Source organism: Micrasema longulum, unplaced genomic scaffold, assembly GCF_059751315.1.
Source record: "Micrasema longulum isolate JH-2025_06_02 unplaced genomic scaffold, ASM5975131v1 h1tg001647l, whole genome shotgun sequence".
Classification (NCBI taxonomy): domain Eukaryota; kingdom Metazoa; phylum Arthropoda; class Insecta; order Trichoptera; family Brachycentridae; genus Micrasema; species Micrasema longulum.
Genome location: NW_028278826.1, coordinates 55,312 through 75,958, shown reverse-complemented (window position 1 = coordinate 75,958; position 20,647 = coordinate 55,312). Strand labels below are relative to the sequence as shown.

The following is a 20,647-nucleotide window of genomic DNA, read 5'->3' as shown; positions in this document are numbered from 1 at the left end:
AATCCAGATTTGTACAAGTACACGTACCAATAATGTTGTGAAATAAATAATAGTAAATATTATTTATTTTATTTATACTCTCAATAATTTTATGTAATGTGTTTTGATGGCTTATTTGTCTTTGTTTATTGTTTATATGGACCTTAATATTTTATTGTGATTTTTTTAAAGATGTATTTGCAGATACCTAATTGTGTAGTCTATGCAAATTGTAATTGGCAGTAGTGCTGTATTGTCCATTTAAATAAATAAATAAAACTCAGACCGCGTATACCCATAAATTAAATTGTTTTAACCTATCATTGTTGTGTAAGGTGTCACTCAAACCATCTGGAAATGCAAGAGTTCGAAACAATTATTCCTCGAAAGCCTCAATTCATTAGAGTTTTACGCATTATCCTTTTAAAAAATCCAATAATCTTAATTAAATCATAAGACAAATTATCTTTAAAAATTAAGGTTTACCTTTCAATTCCTCTCAACCGCTGGAAGCGATGTCTTTTGGAGAACAGGATACCACCTCCCCAGGCAGCCTAAAAAACATAATTAACGAATTAAGGATATGATGTAATGATTAAGGTAAAAGCTTAATGATTTAAATTTGTTGCAACAGCGAGGGAAAGCATTTTTGAGAAGGGAATATGGAAGTCTAGGCGTTTGCAGGACTTCCAGCCAGTCTGCAAGCATTGACATTGACATACTCAAAACATTGTTGAAAAGCTTAATGATGTAATAACTTATATTAACATATAAGTTATAAATTTAAAAATACTTGGTACACATCCACTTATTTATTTGACCAATTAGCGCTTTACCCTCTAATAGGCATCTTCAGACTGGTGAATATTAAACAGCCATATTCCAATGAAACATAGTGAGACAAATTATTGAAACATGTGTTGGCGGTGTACTTTGAGACTTTAAGTGCGTATTGTGTCATTTCCATCTTATTTTTCAAATGTACCTCCACTTAAGATAATATTTAGTTTTATATAAATTATCCCAATACTGTATAATATTCACCAGTCTGAAGATGCCCATTAGAGGGTGAAAGCGCTAATTGGTCAAATAAATAAGTAGAAATGTACCATTTTTTTTAAAATTAATAACTTATATGTAAATATAAGTTATTACATCATTCCAATGGAATCCCATCAAAAATTGTTAATAAATAATTTAAATAAAAAATAAATAAAAAAAAACTTAATGTTTCAACCAAACAGTTTAGTTCATCATCATCATTCCCTTTCCGCACCTAATGGTGCATAGGGCATTGCATTAGTCACACCAATTGCAGCGTATCTTGATCATGTATGTTAAATGAAGGTAAGATGATCAGTCTTACGCTTCAGGTACCAGTCCAAGGACTATGAAATATCTCAGTGTAAAAACCACCCTTTTTAAATAAATATTTCATATCAACCATGTCGGGAATCGAACCCGAGATCTCTTGCATGGTAGGCAAACGCGCTGACCATTACACCACGAGGCCGATAGCTTAGTTAGGTACTTGGCCAATTTTATATTTTAACTTTTCTTTGAACAGTTACGATCAAAGCTCAATTTTTTAATCAAATAATTCATTAAATTGTTAAATTTTCTATGTTAAGTATGTATCTCGATTCTCTAACTAAACAGTTTAGTTTACAGCTCAATTTCTAAACCAAATTCATCATGATCGTAAAATAACGACGCAAATGATTTTTTTCAACTTTACAAGAGAGCCGTTTAATTTTTTTGACACCTTATGCCATATCCCATATGCTCAATAAGTACAAAAATATATCCTTTGATACTTGGGTTAGTTTTTTTATTTTATTATTTAAACCTGTAATATAAAGCCTTTTCGAAACGTCGGCGTCGTTGTTCAACGATCACGACGAATTTAGTTAACGTATTTTTTTTCTAACTAAACTGAGTAGTTAACATCTCAATTCAATTAGCAAAACAGTTTAGTTAACTCGTACCCACCGGAGATGGGATTCTCAGACCCTATAAATACGAAAATGATCGATTACGCGATAAATAAATTTTATACGTGATTTCGTTCAGTCTAACATTTTTTAAAAAAATCGCTTAAATTTGAGACATAAATAAAAATTATCGAACCAGATTTATCAGAGGTTACTTTAAAAAAACACGAATAAAAATATTTTTCGTTCGATAGGTGCTTATCGTCGCCGTGAATTTTATAACGCATGTCGGCCGTCGCTTTTTATGATTATCAACAAAAGATATAAATCTCGCAAAAAAACTTATGATATGTCATCTCATTGCTTTTAAGTACATTTCTAAAAATTTTTCAATAAAAAAACCACGAAACAGGCCCAAAAAGCGACTATTTAAACTGGGTCAATTTTGACCACTTCGCCACCCGCGTTTTTTTTTTTAACCATTGGGCTTTACGAGCTAATAGCTCAATTTTATAACCACATATTTTTCGGTTTTACTCTACACATTTAGGTCTAAACGTCTTTATTTCCTTTATCAGAAACTTTACTACGTAACAAAGTACTTTTTTTAATTGAATAGTAACTTACATCAATATGCAGCCAGCAGTTGTGGCGTTCACAGATGTCAGCCATCTCATCGATGGGATCAAATGCTCCAATCACGGTTGTTCCCGCGGTAGCGTTGACAAAGAAGGGTATCTGTAAACCAAACATTAATATTAATAATTAAATTATATGGAATAATTATAAATAAAAATGATTTTTTTTTTTTTCAACAGAGAGGCAAAACATTTTTGAGAAGGGAATATGGAAGTATAGGCATTTACAGGGCTTATGATAAGGAAATCCAGCCAGTCTGCAAGCATTTGGACATAATCAAACATTGTTGAATTACTACCTGGTAAAATAAGAAATATAAAAATTGGAAAATTGTTTTCAGGCGTTGCCTAGTAGGTGATTTAGTTCAGCCGGATGAATCTCACCCACGTGATCAAGGTTTCAGCTCTTTTACTTCACAAAAGTCAACAGATGGAATAGTTGAGGAAATGTGGATGTGCAAACATGGGCAGAATGGTGAATGTTACACAGTGTGTAAAGTGGCCACTTAAACCAGCCAATGACAGGCCCTGTAAATGCCTAGACTTCCATATTCCCTTCTCAAAAATGTTTTTCCTCTCTGTTAAATTAAATCTAAATATGAACAACTCCCTTGGGAGGAAATCCAGCCAGTCTGTAAGCATTTGGACATAATCAAACATTGTTGAAAAATGTAATTATTTTTAAAATGCTAAAATTAATTGATTAAAAAAAAATCACCAAGAAATGTCATAAAATGAAATGAAAAACTCATATTTATTAAAACATTATGCAATTAAAGTGGCCCAGATGCAGAATAGACAGACTGTGGACGAGAATTGAAAATCTACGGCTTTCTTTTGGGATTGATATGTTTTAATTTTTTTATAGATGTCGGAATCAGGGTGTCTTTGAAACAGGTAAAATGAAGTAAAAAGTTGCTCAGTATGAACTGTTACAGAATGGCCGGTGCAGGTGTGGTGACTTTTTTCACATCCTTCCATTTGATTTGAACATGCATTCTCGTCGAATGCAACCCTGGTAATGTTTGAAAGAAACATTTACACACCGATCTTTTTTCCTACTTAATAAATTGAAGATTTTAATACCTATAAATATGCTACTGGCAAAGCTCTACATTTCACTGAAAACCGCAAGTAAATTGGTCCAGTAGTTATTCCGCCTATCTAGGACACACATCCGAACGTTGCCTTTAATACAAGGTGACGCAAAAGTTGTCATCCGATGTTCTTTGACTGGACTTTTTTTTATGATTGAAAATTTTTGATTCTGGTTTTGGACTTGTTTATTTGATATCTTGATTTTTTTCCATTAAGTCGAGAAAATGATATCGGCCAATAGGCCGCCGCCAGAATTGACGACCATACGGGCCCTATTTATGGCATTTCCTTCACTCTTTCTAGAACTTCCAGCGCTAGGTTCTCGCATTTTGGACGGATATTCTATTTCAGGGCTTCAAGAGTCTAAGACTTGTTAACACAGACTCTTGACTTCAAGAAACCCCACAAAAAAGTCAGGAACGGTTAAATCAGGTAATCTTGCCAGCCAGTGCAACTCACTAAACGAGAGATTAAGCGACCCGGAAATACAGCTCTCAGAATATTGGTTGTGGCTTGTGCAGTATGCGCCGTTGATCCGTCCTGTTGGGACCACATGTTGTCCTATCCCGAAATTCTCTGCAAAGACCGCCGATTAGTGCCTAATTTCGTGGCACGTCATCTGGTCAATACTCCGGGATCCTCTGCTATATCTTCAGCCACAGCTGGGGAATTCTCAGCAGAACGGCTGCTCCGGAGTCAGCCAGACCTGGCGGCACATGTTGTCCCATACACTTCTAGGCAAGCGGCTAAACGCCGTAGTGCTTATCCAGTTGGCGTCGGATAACCGCGAAATCTGCTCCCAAATTCACGCTGCGCCAACAACACCGACAAATTGATGTAGTTAAGTCCGTCAGAGATTTAGGAGTTGTTTTGGACTATAAACTAACAGACAACGAGCATATAGATAATACAGTAAATAAATCACTGAAATAACTAAGCTTCATTAACAGAAGATCCTCTGATTTTACTAATGTCCGTACAATCAAAACTCTTTATTGCTCAACTGTTCGCCCTCTTCTTGAATATGCCTCCGTGGTCTGGTCTCCATTCTACGTCAATCGCATAAATCACATTGAATTAGTCCAACATCGCTTGCTTCGAAAAATAGCGTGGATGCTTGGACTAGAGAGAGGTAATAATTCTTATGCTGATATAGAGTCAATGTTAAATATTTCTAGTCTACAAAAAAGTAGAACTAATATTGACTCCATATATATGTAGGATTAGAACAGTGAATAGGATAAAACGAAAACATTTCTTATTAAACTTCTTTATTAGACTTGATTCATACAATCACTTTTAAGATTTCAACTGGGTCTCCGCACAACGCCGCTCGTACATTGACTGGCGTCTCGCATCCGCTTCCGCCCGGTGTTGCCAGAATTCCCACAACTCGGTCATCCTGCAAGTCATCCGCCTCGGATGAATCATCATCGGTGTCGTCCACTCTCCAAGGCTTCATCAGGTCTGCTGACGCCGTCGTCTCCCGTGAGCCTTCAGTTCCACCAACTCTTAGCAGGTTATATCTGTCTTTCCCACATACTTTGGTGACCTTGTATGGTCCAAAGAACTTAGCACAGAGCTTTAGACCAGGTCCATATTGACTTCGCTTCACTGCAACTAAATCATCAACAGCATACTTGTTACTAGCTTTCCTTTTCTTATTAAATTCGCGCCGGTTCTCTCTTTGTACTTTTTCGATTTCCTGCCTTGCAGATTCACGCACTTCTTCCCGCTCACTCATAAATTGTTCCAGAAGCTCAGTGCTGATTATTTCTTCAATCTTGAAGTCCTCCTGACTCCTTTGCTTTTTACCTACCAATACTTCAAATGGTGTGCGACCAATACTTCTTTGGAATGTGTTGTTTAAAAACTGCTGTGTCCTACTGGTAAATTTGTACCACTTAGTGGGGTCATCTATGCTAAGCTTTGATATGACAGCAATGATAATCTGGTGCATGCGTTCTACTTGCCCATTCGCACGTGGTTGTCCAGTTGTTATGTTGATAAGCTCAATATTTTGTATCTCACAGTATTCTTTAAATTCCGTGGACGTGAATGCAGCACCTCTGTCTGTTATAATTCTTCTGGAATTCCCGAACGTCTGTTGCTGCAGGTTCAGGGCATTTAAAACTTCTGTAGTATTTGTAGTCTTTGTGCTATAGATCCACACAAACTTAGTAAAAGCATCTACTATTGTTAGAATATATTTATAGTTTTTATTTGTTGAAGGCAGCGGTCCTAAGTGGTCTATGTGATAAGTGTCTAATGGGCTATCACCTTTGTCTATAGGATGTAGGAAACCTTCCCGCTTTCCTCTCTTTCGGTCTACTAATATACAGGCCACGCAATTTTCAATGCATCGTTTTATTTTTGCTGCACAATCTTTTATCCAGAACTCTCTCTCTAGAAGTTCTCTTGTCTTGGTAATGCCAAAATGGCCACGATCATGGTACATTCTTATTAATTCAGTCTGCATAGTTTTTGGAACTACTATAAGCTTATAGCCTCCTTGTTCCCTGTAGACTACTCCTCCATCTAAGGTGTAGTCTTCGTGTCTCTTCCCAAGAGTGAGTAACTCTCGTATGGCATTTAAATACTCATCGTTGGATTGGGCCCTTCTCAATCGCGCTATTAGTTCGTTTTCAAGAATAAAGCAATCAACAGGGTGTCGGCTTAGTGAATCAGCGTGTCTTAGTCTCTCGCCAGCTCGATGTTCCACGACGTAATCATACTCTTCAAGCAGTAGTGCCCACCTGGCGACTCGTGGTGCGAGATCCTTCTTCTTCAGGGTAAGGACAAAGGCCTTACAGTCTGTCACAATCTTGAAGCTCAGTCCCAATAGGTAAACTCTGAATTTCTTTAAAGCATTTATAATCGCAAGTACCTCTAGTTCATAGCTGGGATATTTTCGTTCTGCATCTGTTGTCTTCTTACTCATATAATATACGGGATGCATCTTATTATCGTACGGATCCTTTTGAAGTAAAACTGCACCGTATCCCTCGCAGCTTGCATCTGTGTGTAGTTCAGTTGGTAAATGAGGATCATAGATCTTTAAAACGGGGTCATTTGACAAAATCTTCTTCAACATCTCAAAGGCCGTCTTTTCCTCGATTTCGAATATGAATTCATTTTCCTTCTTCAGTAGATTCGTCAGTGGTTTTGCTATTTTAGAATAGTTATGTATAAACTTCCGAAAGTATCCTGTCAGCCCTAAGTAAGACTGGACATCTTTTAAGGTTTTCGGTATTGGATACCTAGTCACAGCGTTGGTCTTTAATCTACTCGGTCTAATTTCATTCTCTTGGATCTCATGTCCGAGATACTCTACGGACCTCATCAGTATTCTGCACTTCTTCCAATTAATTATCAGTCCATACTCATTCATTCTATTCAGGACTAGTTCCAATCTTTGTAGGCCTTCTTCTTCATCGTTGGAAGGAACAATTAGGTCATCTAGGTAAGTAAGGACAATTCCACTCAGCATCATATCTCTAAACACAGCATTGATGAAAGTTTGAAAAACAGCTGGTCCGTTGGATAAACCAAAAGGGGTTTTCAAGAACTCAAATTGTCCATTTGGTATGATAAACGAAGTGTATTTGATGGAATTATCTTCTACTGGTACATGGAAAAATGCATTTTTCAAATCAAGCGTAGTGAAAACTTTGGCATTTCGTAGTTTGTCTATTTGATCATCTATCAGCGGGATTGGAAATCTTTCTTTGATCGTCTTCTTGTTAAGTCTCCTGTAGTCTATGCACAGACGCATCTCCCCACTTTTCTTTTTTGACAACACTACTGGACTCGCGAAGTCGGATCTGCTTGGGCGAATAATCCCATCGTTGAGCCATTCCGCTACTTGGTTATTTACAACTTCTAGTTCCCGAGGGGATAAACGTCGGGGTGGCTGGTAAATGGGTGCCTCATCTTCCAAAGCAATTCTCATCTTAATATTTGTTTCTTTAACTCTAGGCAACTCCCTAGAATAATTGAAGGCCATTGTGTTTATTCTCTCTCGGTAAATCTCGTCTCCTAACTCTACATGATCGTAGTTATCTTTTGTTTCGATTAAGTATAAACTCTTTACTTGTTCATCTACAGTATTCTCTGTGACTTCAACTCCTCCAACACGCACCATCATGTCGACGTTCTGTAAAATAGCCCTGCCAAGGAGGACTGTCATGGGAAGCACTGCGTCATGTACTATATGAAAGGTAGTTGGGAACTCACAATCATCTATCTTCATCATCGTCTCGAAATGTCCAACTGTGGTCACCTTTTTTTCTGCTATTCCTCGGAGCTCTAAGGGATCGTCGATTAGATTAACCTGGTCCATCTTCAATAACTGCGAAATTGTCATCAAATTTAAATCACTACCAGTGTCTATGAATGCTTTTGCTGATTTCCCTCCTAACATTACTGTTTTGTAGAGCGGAGATTCTGATTCTTGGACGGTTACTTTCAGTGTGGTCTTGGAGGTATTTACTCTTAAATTAGAACATTTGGACGCAATGTGCCCAAAGTCGTTACATTTAAAACACCTCGTTCCCTTATCTTTAAATTTACATTCTCCAGACCTGTGGCCAATCCCTCCGCAGTTAAAACACCTGTCTTTCGATACTTTAGGATAACTTTCTTTTAATTGATTTTTAAAGGTCTCACCCTTTGACCTTTGCTTTATCGATATTTTGGAATATATATCGAGTTTACATTTAAATTCTTTCAGACTTGTTACACCATATAGAATGGATTTGTTTATTTCCGAATCAGATATGCCGTCGATAACGTATTCCATTAAAGATTCATCATCTATGTTTCCGCGATTGCTTATCTCCCTCATTTGATAAAAATAATGGATGCAACTTTGGTCGCGTAGTTTCATTGTCGTTGCTAGTAGGCGATGAATGGCGGCTGGATTAACTTTTTTCCCAAACTCTTCTTGTAGGCCCTTTTTCAACTCGTACCATGATTTAAATGACTCCGATTTAACGAAAAGCTGAGCCGTTCCTCGTAATAATTTTTTCGTATAAATAAATTTCTCCACGCTGTTCCAATTCGCCAAATTCGCAGCATCTTCGAAATCTTCAAAAAACTTGTCGACGCAGAAGTTGTCTTCGCCGCTAAATACAGTCAGGGCATCTTCAATGTCCTTAAATGTGAATTTTGCCGTTTCTCCATCCGCCTTGTCGATTTTCGGAGGCATGTTGCGCGCTGTCACCGAGTCGAAAACGATTCAAAATTTACAAAATGTCGCTTCACGGTTATGTCAAAATCGGCACGAAATGTTTTTAGATATAATATAAATCTATGTTTGCAATTTACACAATTGTTCTCGGAATCACTCGATTCGTAATTTCACTTGAATATGAATTGCAAATCGCAACGGCTATTTTAAAAATGGCGTCTTTTTTCTTCTCGAAACTTCTTCGTAACTCGCTATTTCCGATTTAATTCACTTTTTTTTCGTATCCCGGACGAGCCCCCAAGTTGTAGGATTAGAACAGTGAATAGGATAAAACGAAAACATTTCTTATTAAACTTCTTTATTAGACTTGATTCATACAATCACTTTTAAGATTTCAACTGGGTCTCCGCACAACGCCGCTCGTACATTGACTGGCGTCTCGCATCCGCTTCCGCCCGGTGTTGCCAGAATTCCCACATATATGTTCGGCATATTAAATGGTATAATCGATGTTCCATCATTACTGGGACAAGTAAAATTCAATATTCCGACTCGTAGATTGAGAAACAATGAAGTACTGTTCATCGTTCAGCAAAGAACAAACTGTAGCCTTAAATCTCCAATGAGCCGTCTTCGTCGTATTGTTAACTCGAGACAAGATCTGGACTTTTTTGGTTTAAGGTTACAACGATTTAAACGAGCACTAAATAAATAGTCCAGATCTTGTCTCGATGTCCCTTATGTTTGTCAATGCTTCTTTTCTTTTTGTTTAATGTTTTAAACTATTCTTTTATTGTAATATTTAAACCTTATAAATTGTATAAATGGACAATGTCCGTTAATAAATAAATAAATAAATAATTCCGGAAAAAATCGAATCAATTTTTCCGCGTTTTTAGAGGAGTATAGTGATTCATGACTTATTGAGGTGTATTTTGTATCTGTTTACTTCACAAATGTAAAAGCATTTTTGGTCTTTGGAAATATAAACACATTGCTGATTATCGTAGGCAACTAAAATGGCTCAAAATTAGACATCGGAGAGACTATCACTCCCTCCCACTTCTGTTCAATGTACTTCATAGTCCTAACGCTCCTATATACCTGCGTGAAAAATTTCAACGCTTATCAGTTCATGGTTTACCTCTTCGTTCTAATTCTCAAGGCACTCTCTTAATACCCATCCACAATTCCTCTTTCTCCTCTTACACATATAGTGTCCATGCGGCTCGACTGTGGAATCATCTCCCATCCACCATCAAAGATGTTACTACATTATCTCTGTTTAAATCACGTCTGAAGAAAGATCTCCTTTCTCTTCCTTAATCTCTCCACCTTACCTCTTTTTTTATTTTTCCAATTGAGTAATAGTTTTGATTTAAGGTAATTTATTACGTTTATTTCTATTTTTGTATATCTTTAGCTTTTTAATTTTTTTTTCTATAGAATATGTTCTGTGACTTGAATTATAAAAATAAAACTTTTATTTCATTGGTTGGTTGGAAGAAACTGCCATTTGGCAATAAGCCCGCCAATGTACAAAAAGTTGAATAATAATTAAAAAAAAAAAAAAGCAGAACTAACATTTGCCACCATTTGCAAAAGTCATGGCATCTTCCGATAGGGTGATGACTTTTACGCCACCTTATATATGTAAATAGCAGGAGCGTGCGGTGAAGTGTTCGATTAGGGAAGCAGTCATTTGGTACTCGGTACATTCATACATAGGTAAAATTTGTGCCTACTGCTAACACAGAAATTCAAATTAGGTGCTTTAAAATAAACTATAAAGCAATTTTATGCCATAATTTTAGTATAAAATAGTTGTATGTCATAGTTTAATATTATAATGCCATCGTGTCAACCGATTGAAGTGCTTAATTTGTTATAAAATCGTCACAATACATAGAAAATGAACCTGGATGTGTTTGTTAGGATTGGTTCCAAAAATATTCAAGATCTCTACTTACGCATGCGCGGACTCTCAAAATTCTGTACTGACGTCCCGCCCCAAAGGAACTAAAGCACTCGCGTAGTTCCATAATCCAGAATCAGACAAAGCGCGGTGTATTTTATATTTTATACCAGTTCGCGCATAACTGCGCAGTCGAAAGGTTGCGTGTGGAGCTATCGCAAATTTTTGGACATTATTGATGAATGAACATTATCAGATGGCTTCGATTAAAACAACAAATCAATAATAAAATATTTCTTGTAGTTATTTAAAGAATTAGTTAACTTACTCGTATAGTTGATTTTATTAAATAAAAAAATATAGATACTGATTGTTTAGAGGTCAATTTTTTGGGGAAGCATTGGTTCCATCCAATATATTTATATATTTATTCATATTTTTCGCTTACAAACTATAATTAATAATAAAAATAATGTGACCTCACTGGGGTTTCCCGTACCGAGGACACTTAACAATTTGGCTTTATGAAATGATATTTGAGAATAAACAAAGAAGACTAACTTAAAAAACAAAAATAATTAACAAATATTCAGACAGTTTTAAAAACAAGGTATTTATGTACATCTATATTATTTATATTAAAAAACACACAATGAAAATAACAAAAACGAAACCTAACATAAGCCATACAGTTGTGGAGCAGTTGATTCAGCATTGGTATGGGCGAATGAGACAATCCATTTTACTTCTACCTAGCTCCACTATCCATTTTTTTATAGCATTTTTGAATTTTTTTCGTTAGTAATTGTTTTAATAGATAGTGGAAGTAGGTTAGAGGTTTTAATTTAATAATACTCAAAACCCCTTTGTCCGAAAGTGGTTTTAGTTTGTATTTGTTTAAGTTGTCTATGTGTTGAGGATCTGGTGATTATATTATTTGTATGTGATGTATTGTGGGGGTTATGTCTTTCATTTGAGTAAGAGTAGTTTTTTAATCTATAAGTGAGTATTGTTTTAGCCTATAATTGTTTTGGTGTCATCAGTTGTGATTTGTGGAATATTTCTTCAGTAGATGTCTGTATCGGGACTCTGAGTATTATTTTAATGATGGATTTTTGTGCAACAAATACACTATTTAAAATATAAACTATGAACGGACCGCGCATGGTAGATAGATAGGTAGATAATATTGTAGCTGTTGGTTATCCAAATAAAACTATTAAAAAATATACTAAAACTCTGCAGTTTTTGGATTTTTGTTTGATCAACTGATGTTAGAATTACCTGTCCCCTGGCCTTTCTCTCCAGAATGAGTCTCTCCAGTTCGCTGGGGATCAACCTGCCTCTTTCGTCACTGGGGACCATGATGCAGTTGTCTGTTCCCAAACCGCACACGGCAGCGCAGGACTTAATGGAGTAATGACACTGAAACAATAATTTAAAAGTTAGTTCATTTTGATATAACGTATCAAACATGGGTTTAAGTCCCAAAACTCATGTATGGAAGTAAATTGTTGTCTGACTTTGCAAACAATATAAACCAAGCCTTAAATAACAAAAAAAAGTGATTGTTATATTCGTCGATTATGCTAAAGCCTTCGACACCTTAGATCACTCTTGCCTTGTAGAATGTTTGGACGATGCTGGGATCAGAGGAAAGTATAAAGAACTACTCGCTAACTATCTCAATAATCGAAATATAATTGTGAAAATACAAGACATATTCAGCAAAAAAGTACAAGTAAAAACGGGAGTAGCCCAGGGGTCAGTAATTGGTCCCCTAGAATACCTGATATACTGTAACTCTATGGCAAATGTCATACAACACTCACTGTGCTATCAGTTTGCAGATGATACGGCAATTGTTGCTATTGGAGACTCACAAATAGACGCGCAGCAAAAACTGCAATCGGATTTTAATCAAGTTTTAAGATGGTCACATGATTATGGCCTAACAATAAATATAAAAAAAACGAAAGCGTTACACATTACGTCCCCATATAATAGACCAAAAGAAGATTTGTTAATATATGCACACACTCACGAATGCTTGCATATCAATCTACAAGACTGCAAATGCACAAAAATAGATCACGTATCAAAATATAAGTAATTAGGTATTACTATAGATTCCACTTTTAATTGGAAAGAACAGATAAAAACAGTTTGCAATAAGCTAAGAGTTTGCCTACTTAACATGTACCATTTAAAACCATACATACCATACCCAGTGCTGAGACTAGTTTACTTGGGGCTAGTTGACCCAATTATTTAATATGGATTAAGAATATGGGTACTAAGTTTTAAATCTTATACGGATAGAGTCTTGAACTTACAGGTACAAATTTTAAAAATTATCGTACCTGTAAAAATAAAGAATGAGCAAAAAGACAACAATAAAATATTATTTGATTTTGTTAACGTTTTGCCAATTAACAAACAGTGTCAGTATAAGATAGTGACAGATCATTTCCTCGATTGCAATTTTAAATCCAAAATAAACCACCAGATCATGACCCGACAAGTATCGGCACAGCAGCTGATGGTACCACGACAGAAAAACTACTATGGTGTCAGAACAATGGATAGTGTAGTACCAAAACTGTACAATTTAATACCAGCTAAAAATCGTGAAGAAAAAAACCTAATTTCATTTTAAAAAATAGTCAAAAAATTATTAAACAGCAAGTGAAACTTAAGTGTACAAATATGTTTTATTCTATAATTATTATTAAACTATGTACTTACTTATAAATTTAAAAAAAAAATGTAATGTAACCCGCAGACAAGCTTCGGCTTTGCGGGAACAAAAATACAATTATGTATGTTACTTATTTTTTAAATGAATAAAACTTAAAAAAAAAAAAAAAAACGTGGAATTGGCAGAGGAAGAACGATAGCAGATTTAATGCGGTCTCTTAACGAATAAGTGGGAAATCAACGAAATCATGCGAGAGTGCTTATCTGAGATGAAATATATAGACTGAGGTATAATTGATTAGATTAAGAAAGGATCACTGAAATGGTTTGATCGTGTAGGACAAATGGATGACGAGAGAATAGTAAGACAGATATTTATGGCAAAAATTAATGGTAACGTAGGACAGGATGCCCAAGAAAGAAGTGGCATGATCAGATAAACCAAAATCTCGAGTCTGATCATGTCAAAAACAGACACAGCCGAAGGGCATGTATGACAAGATCTATGAATGTAAAAGAAGCTAGGGATACATGTCAGGATAGACGAATGTGGCGGTCCATCCTCTCTGCCTACCCCTACGAGGAAATGGTATTAGTATCCACATAAAAGTATGTCCAGAAAGTATGTTTGTTTGTATTTCTCGCCATCGCATCGCTGCGATACTTAGCTTGACCTATTGAGAATGAGTTAATGCTATTAAGAGTTAGTTGAATGCTGTGTACGCTTCGTGGTGCTTGTTTGAAATGCCGAACAAAATTGAAAATCCCGCGAGATAAGGTCTGTAATTCGTTTCCTTAATGCGAAAACATTAAACCAGCTCACATTTATTGACAGATCTGTAAGGTGCACGGAGAACATGTGATAAGTTATTACCTGATCTGATGTGAACATCACGAGTTCCCCAGGGATGCTGTTCAAGCCCTTCTCCTTGTAGTGGGGAAACTTCTTGTGCCTGGCAGCCAAGAAAGCGTACAGGTTGGAGATGGACCCGCCTAAAAATCGATAAAGTTACAGTCAATAAACCATCACACTGGAATTCTATGAAGAATTTAATTCAAACAGTATCAAGGCGATACAAGCAAACTTCAGAAGACAAGAAAAAACTTGAATAATAACCCTATAATATTGTGGTGCCTCAGAAGTAGGTACCGGAAGCTGACAAGAAAATAGAGCAATAGACAACAAACACGACAACTTGGCAACCCAGAGGATCAGTGACGCAGATAAACATAAAAGCACCGACGCACTGATCGCTCTTTCTCTTCTCCACCTTTGCAGCTCGCCACCTACAACCAAGATCTAAGATCTTTGCACTTAGAAATTATTGTCAACTCCAACTTCAGCGTTCATTTGTATTAGGAATATGTTCAATAACGAATCTCGTTCATTTTTAATTGTATTTAATTAAATCTTCAATTTAATAGACAGATTGCTGACTTAATGTTTCTATTTAAGATTTAAAATGGAATTACTGACTGCCCCAATTTACTAAGTTTAATTAATTTCCTTGTACCTCTTAAACGCACCCGTCACACCAAATTATTTTACTGCACCGATGTAAGCACTAATGCAGCTAAAAATTCGTGCATTTATAGAATATGCAACTAATATAATAATATTATTTGAATAATAATAAATTCAAAAGGGAAATCAGCGACAGCATGCAGGCATTGTCACCGTGGGTGAGTAGTGATGATTAAATACAATATTATTTTTTCATTTTATTTTAAATTTACAATGATAAATATGTTCAAACATTTTATTTATAGTTTTCCAAATACAATTCTTAGGTAATATAAATTAATTTTTGTCACATTACGTATATTGATAATTATAAGTTTAAGATCATTTTTAGTCTAGTTTTAAGTACCTATTATATGTTAACCTTATTATTGTTTATGACTGTAGATTTCAATAAATATATAAAAAAACAAATAAAACTCTAATGTTCAAAACTCACAAACTTTCATTTTATTATATAGTGTAAAGCAAACTTTTGAAGAGCAAAGTAGGGCCACGCGTGAAATGTTGGATGTAGTGTTTGGACGTAGGATTTCAATCGACACCCTACACCACATTTTAGTCTGTGGACTAAAAACATTTACGCGTATAGTATACGAGTACACGCTGATAAACCTACCTACCGATCACTAATGAGTGATCTTCACCACAATGAGGATTTTTTTTTTCTATAAGCGTACTATTTAACTAAGCAAAAATATTTTTTTTTTGTGCGTTATTTACAAAGATATGATATGAAGTTACATTTATCAAATACCGCGCCAAATGACTGTAATCAGTGTGTCACTTTTCAGTAGTGACGTCATGAAACGGTTGGCGTTCTTACTTTCACTGACCGCGGTAAGTTGTATTTCTCCAGCCAATAACAAAACTGACAAGAATCTATGGAATATTGCTTTGATTACTTCATTTAGTTGATCGCAATTTGCTCATTTCTATGTTATGGTTGTTTTTACGAACGTTTCGATTTAGAAAAACCTAGAAAGTTGACATAATCTCTGGTTGAAATGCCAACAAAGTATTATTTGCCGGATTTCAGGTCGTAGATCGTAATCGAATTATTCACCGCCAAATCACCAATCACCAATTAATTATACTCTTTTTTTTCTATGGTCAAAACGTTCCTTACAAGGTGCGGGGGCTTTAAAGCGGAAACCGGAAATACTACACGTAGATATAAGGAGTGACGTCATTATTTACGATTTTAAAATGAATACTATTTTTAACATTTTTTATTTATTTTTGCGTGCGTTTTTGAGATATTTAATCCTGCTCCAAAATTTTTAAATATTCACGTGTACACGAAAACATTTTTAAAATCTAATTCCGGGTTGGGCTGGAATTCCTTATTGGTGACCACCACAACTGGTGACCCCTACAACTGAGCCTCCACAAAATGATAATGAGATTTATAATAGTAGAAACATGAGATTATCAATACTTAGAACCAACCTATTACCCAGGTGCGGTCACAGAGACCGCTCGCAAATTTCAAATGACATTTTAATTTATGCGCGCGAGGGGATTGTTTGACAGCCGTTGGGGTACTAAAGTTATGATATTTCGAGAGTAGAAAATGGCTATAGGGAGGTAACACACCTCTAACATAACATAACAAAAAATATGAAACTATTTGTGACCGGACCTAGGCACCTAAGTGTCAATTTTCTACTCAATAACCCGTTACTTTAAGGATTTGGCCTTAAAGGAGAAGATTAATCAATATAAGAACACCTGCCCACCACTCAGCAGACAGGCTCTTTAAAGATCTAATCTTGGAGGGTGAGAACGAACTGATGGAAACCCGTCCCAAAGATCTATTCAAGACGCAGTGACCGTAAGAGCTTATCAGCAGTGGCTCCTATTAACAAGAATGAGTTATTCTTCTATAAACTATTGAATAAGTTAAAGCTTTTTTGGTAGTGAAAGCATTCCCTCCACACTATGGACAGCCGTTTTGAAGACTAGAGGTCTTCCTATCGTATTTGCTAGTACTTCAACTATTTTTTTTTCTTCTCAATATAGAGTTATAAGTTAGAATTTAACTTTTAAGTTTATAATTTAAACTTGTTATTCTTTATCTTGACCTTATTACAATTACAAAAACCTTAGCAAAAACTGTGTTAATTTCCTTTGTAAGTCTTGTTACAAATGTACATTTTAACTGTGTTGTTTAATACATATTTATAGTCCTTAAAATGTAACATGATTAGAATGACAGTTGTCAGAAAAAGTGACGACATAACTTTGTAGTAACGTCAAAGGAGTTATTTATATCGACACACGACAAATCGTTTGTATCTGGCGTGTTAATTTATTTTTTTAATACAACGCTTGAAACATAAATCAACATTAATTTATAAAATCAGCTTTAAAACTAAAAGAAAACCAAAAATACCTAATTATTAACGACGTTCTTACAAGGTTGCACCATTTAGAAAAAAGTTAGAGATGGGACAAATTGATCAATCTAAATTGATCAAATGAAAAAATAATTCATTTGATGTTGTCTATGAAAAAGTATAAATGTCTCATTTTTTGGTGAATAATTGTGTTAAACACTTTATAATAGGCTTGTTTTTGCGTTTTTCATATCAATTTTCGGAAACGGATTTTCATGATTGCATGAAATAACTGATAAAATCGATTTGATCAGTGATCAGTATTTTCCATGACTAATGAAATTAGTTTGACAGCTGTCATTCTAATCAAGCTATATTTTAAGGACTATAGGTTTTGTTTTTGACCATAGCCTGTGCGTCGGTACTGATTTAATTAGTTTTACGTAACAGCATGTTTGTATATACACAATTTACACTCATTTATAAAAAAAAACAGTACAAATATTTTAGTATGAGAAACATAAAATACAAGCAATTTAGCTGAAGTAATCAAGTATATATCTTTCCATGATCCATTTTTTAAAGGTGTGATTCGTTAAACTTCTCATGTCTGTTAATCATTATGAAATACATTGTATAATCTAGGAGACAAGAATAATGCGTGTCTCCATCCTAATCTAGTTATATACAGGTGTAATTTGATTTTAAGGTTTAGCTTCTGACTAATCTTTGATAAATGAATGGTGCAACATCAGCTATCTTCAACTTAACATTGACAAATGTAAAATAATATCTTTCTCGCGACGAAAAAAACCTATACAATTCAACTACAAACTAAAAAATACTTCCCTTTCAATGGTTTCGTCAATAAAGCATCTTGGCATTACTTTAGATAGTAAACTCTCCTATCGTGAACACATTGATAATATTGTAAACAAATCTCTCAAACTTCTCGGTTTTATCAATAGAGTGACGGCGGACTTCAAAAATATTAATACCATCAAAACGCTTTATTGCTTACTAGTTCGACCCCATCTAGAATACGCTTCTCCTATTTGGTCTCCATTCTACAGGACTCATATTCACCATATCGAGTCTGTCCAGCACCGTTTTTTAAGAAAAGTGCCATGGTTGCTCAGATTACAAAGGGGTAATTATTCTTATTTTGAAATAGAGCAATCTCTTAATCTGTCTTCATTGGAGAGACGTAGAACTGAGATGGACCTTATATGCATTTTCAAAATACTTAATGCTTTAAGTGATGTCCCATATCTATTGCAATCAATTTCTTTTCATGTTCCCAACCGTGTCACCAGAAGTCAAAATTTGCTATTTATAAAATCTTTTAAGAGCAACTTTGGTTTTTATGCCCTAATGTCCAGAATGTGTAGATTAGTCAATTCATCACACGACTTGGATTTTTTTGGGATAGATCTTCCGGATTTTCGTAGATCTCTTCGCGACTAAACAGTGTGGGATGAAGTTGGATTGGCATGGTTTAGCTCAAAGTTTTTGGTCTTTCGTTTTTTTAAATATATTGTATACTATTATTGTTTTGCCCTTGTTTGTCTTTGCTAAATAGTTTTATGTTCTTTTTGTTCAGTTTCTTGCATTTATATTTCTTCATGTAACTGTTGTAATTAGCTTAGGCCGTATATATATAATAAATAAATGGAAAATTTACCAGGGGCCAAGATGGAGTCTCCGGTATCCCAGCCGATGATGGAGCGCATCTTCTCCATGACGATATGTTCCATGAGGATGAAGACCGGAGCGATCTCGTACGTGAACATGTTGGTGTTGGCGGTGGCAGTCAGCCACTCGCCCGCCATGGACACCAGGTCCAGGCCGCAGGACAGCTGGTTAAAGAAGTGAGGATGACCTGGATACAAGAACATAAGATAAATATAAATTATTCATATTCAAATTATAAAAAAATGTATATCGTGAAATAGAAAATTCAAGGGTATATTCATCTTTATAAATATAATTCTTCAGTACGTGTGATGCCACTGAACTCATTCTAAATGGCTAAACCGATTTACGTGCGGTTTTCAGCGAAATATAGATCTTTGCGCTGCGCGTGTTCGTAGATATTAAAATTTTCAATCGAAAATGTAAAAAAAAGTTAGAAGCATTAATAGTTTTTTCATCGATTTTTAAAAATCGCATTCATGAATAAAATGCACCCCTGTTGGTGAAAAGAGATGAGTTTGACATTTGAAAAAAATAATTCTATATTTTATGTTTTGGAATTTAACCATAAACAAGTATCTAGGTAACTACTTAAATTCAATATTTGAGTATTAATAATTTTTGGTTTTGGAATTCCATCATTGATAAGTACCTAGGTACCTACTTAATTGTGTAAAGTGGCCACTTAAACCAGCCATTGACAGGTCATAAGCCCTGTAGATGCCTAGACTTCTATATTACCTTCTCTTAAATGTTCTTCATCGCTGTTGTAGTATGTTAACATTATATTATTAGTACAGCTCACACATTTAACTACTGCGCAGACATTCGGTCAAGTAACAAGCCACTGTCAGCTGTCAGCTCCCGGTGGCCCAACATCCGCACAAATGCCAAATGTACGAGTAAATGACATATATTCATAGAAACACTGTGTAGATACAAATACCAAACACGAAAAGCAAAAAGAATTATGTATTAACAAGTTTACTGCTTTGGTAGAGGGACCATCTCGAGACAGTTCTCGGGACCCAAATCAAGTAGTCATTTTTTTACAAATAGTTTAAATTGCTCAAGATTTTTATCTGCTTTTGTGGCAAAATGTATATTGTTATATATCCTTGGTCCAAGGTATATTTGACTCCTTTGACCAAATGATGTTGTCATTTTAGGTGCCATTTATGGCTGTTTTCTTTTAAAACGCGTTTCATAGCTGGTATTGTAAATTTTATTTCCACCATGTTTACAAGTGTGGACGAGAAGTGCCTTAGCATACAGTTGCCTGACGTTCAGAACACCTACTCGTTCAAACACCTCAGCTGTAGGCGTCCTGATAGGGACCCCGAGTAGAGCTTTGAGAACACACTTTTGTGCAATTTCTAATGCTTGAATAGCATTTTTCCTGGCCCCACCCCACGCAATAATACCATACTCAATAAGACTTTGACATAATGAGAAATATACTTTTTTTGAAGTTTTTTTGTCCAAAATGTTTCTTAGAGAGATGAAACAAACACAAGTTTTATAATTTTTGTTGTTAAATTGTCAATTTGAGCAGCGCAGTCTAAATGCGAATCTATGCTTACTCCTAAATATTTTTTACTATCAACTTTATTTATAAATTTACACTTATTCT

At 35.3% G+C, this 20,647-nt stretch overlaps 1 protein-coding gene across 1 annotated transcript in view; it reads right to left on the bottom strand.

The window, feature by feature from the left end:
* The window catches only part of LOC148274443 (glutamate decarboxylase-like), a gene marked incomplete at both ends in the record, with an annotated part of 64,963 nt that overhangs the window by 15,244 nt on the left and 29,072 nt on the right, over positions 1 to 20,647 (bottom strand). The window contains 5 exons of the mRNA XM_088237114.1: positions 466 to 533; positions 2,541 to 2,651; positions 12,040 to 12,180; positions 14,330 to 14,448; positions 19,004 to 19,201. Of these exons, the coding sequence (XP_088093240.1) occupies positions 466 to 533; positions 2,541 to 2,651; positions 12,040 to 12,180; positions 14,330 to 14,448; positions 19,004 to 19,201 (637 nt within the window). The remainder of the gene's footprint in view (positions 1 to 465; positions 534 to 2,540; positions 2,652 to 12,039; positions 12,181 to 14,329; positions 14,449 to 19,003; positions 19,202 to 20,647) is intronic.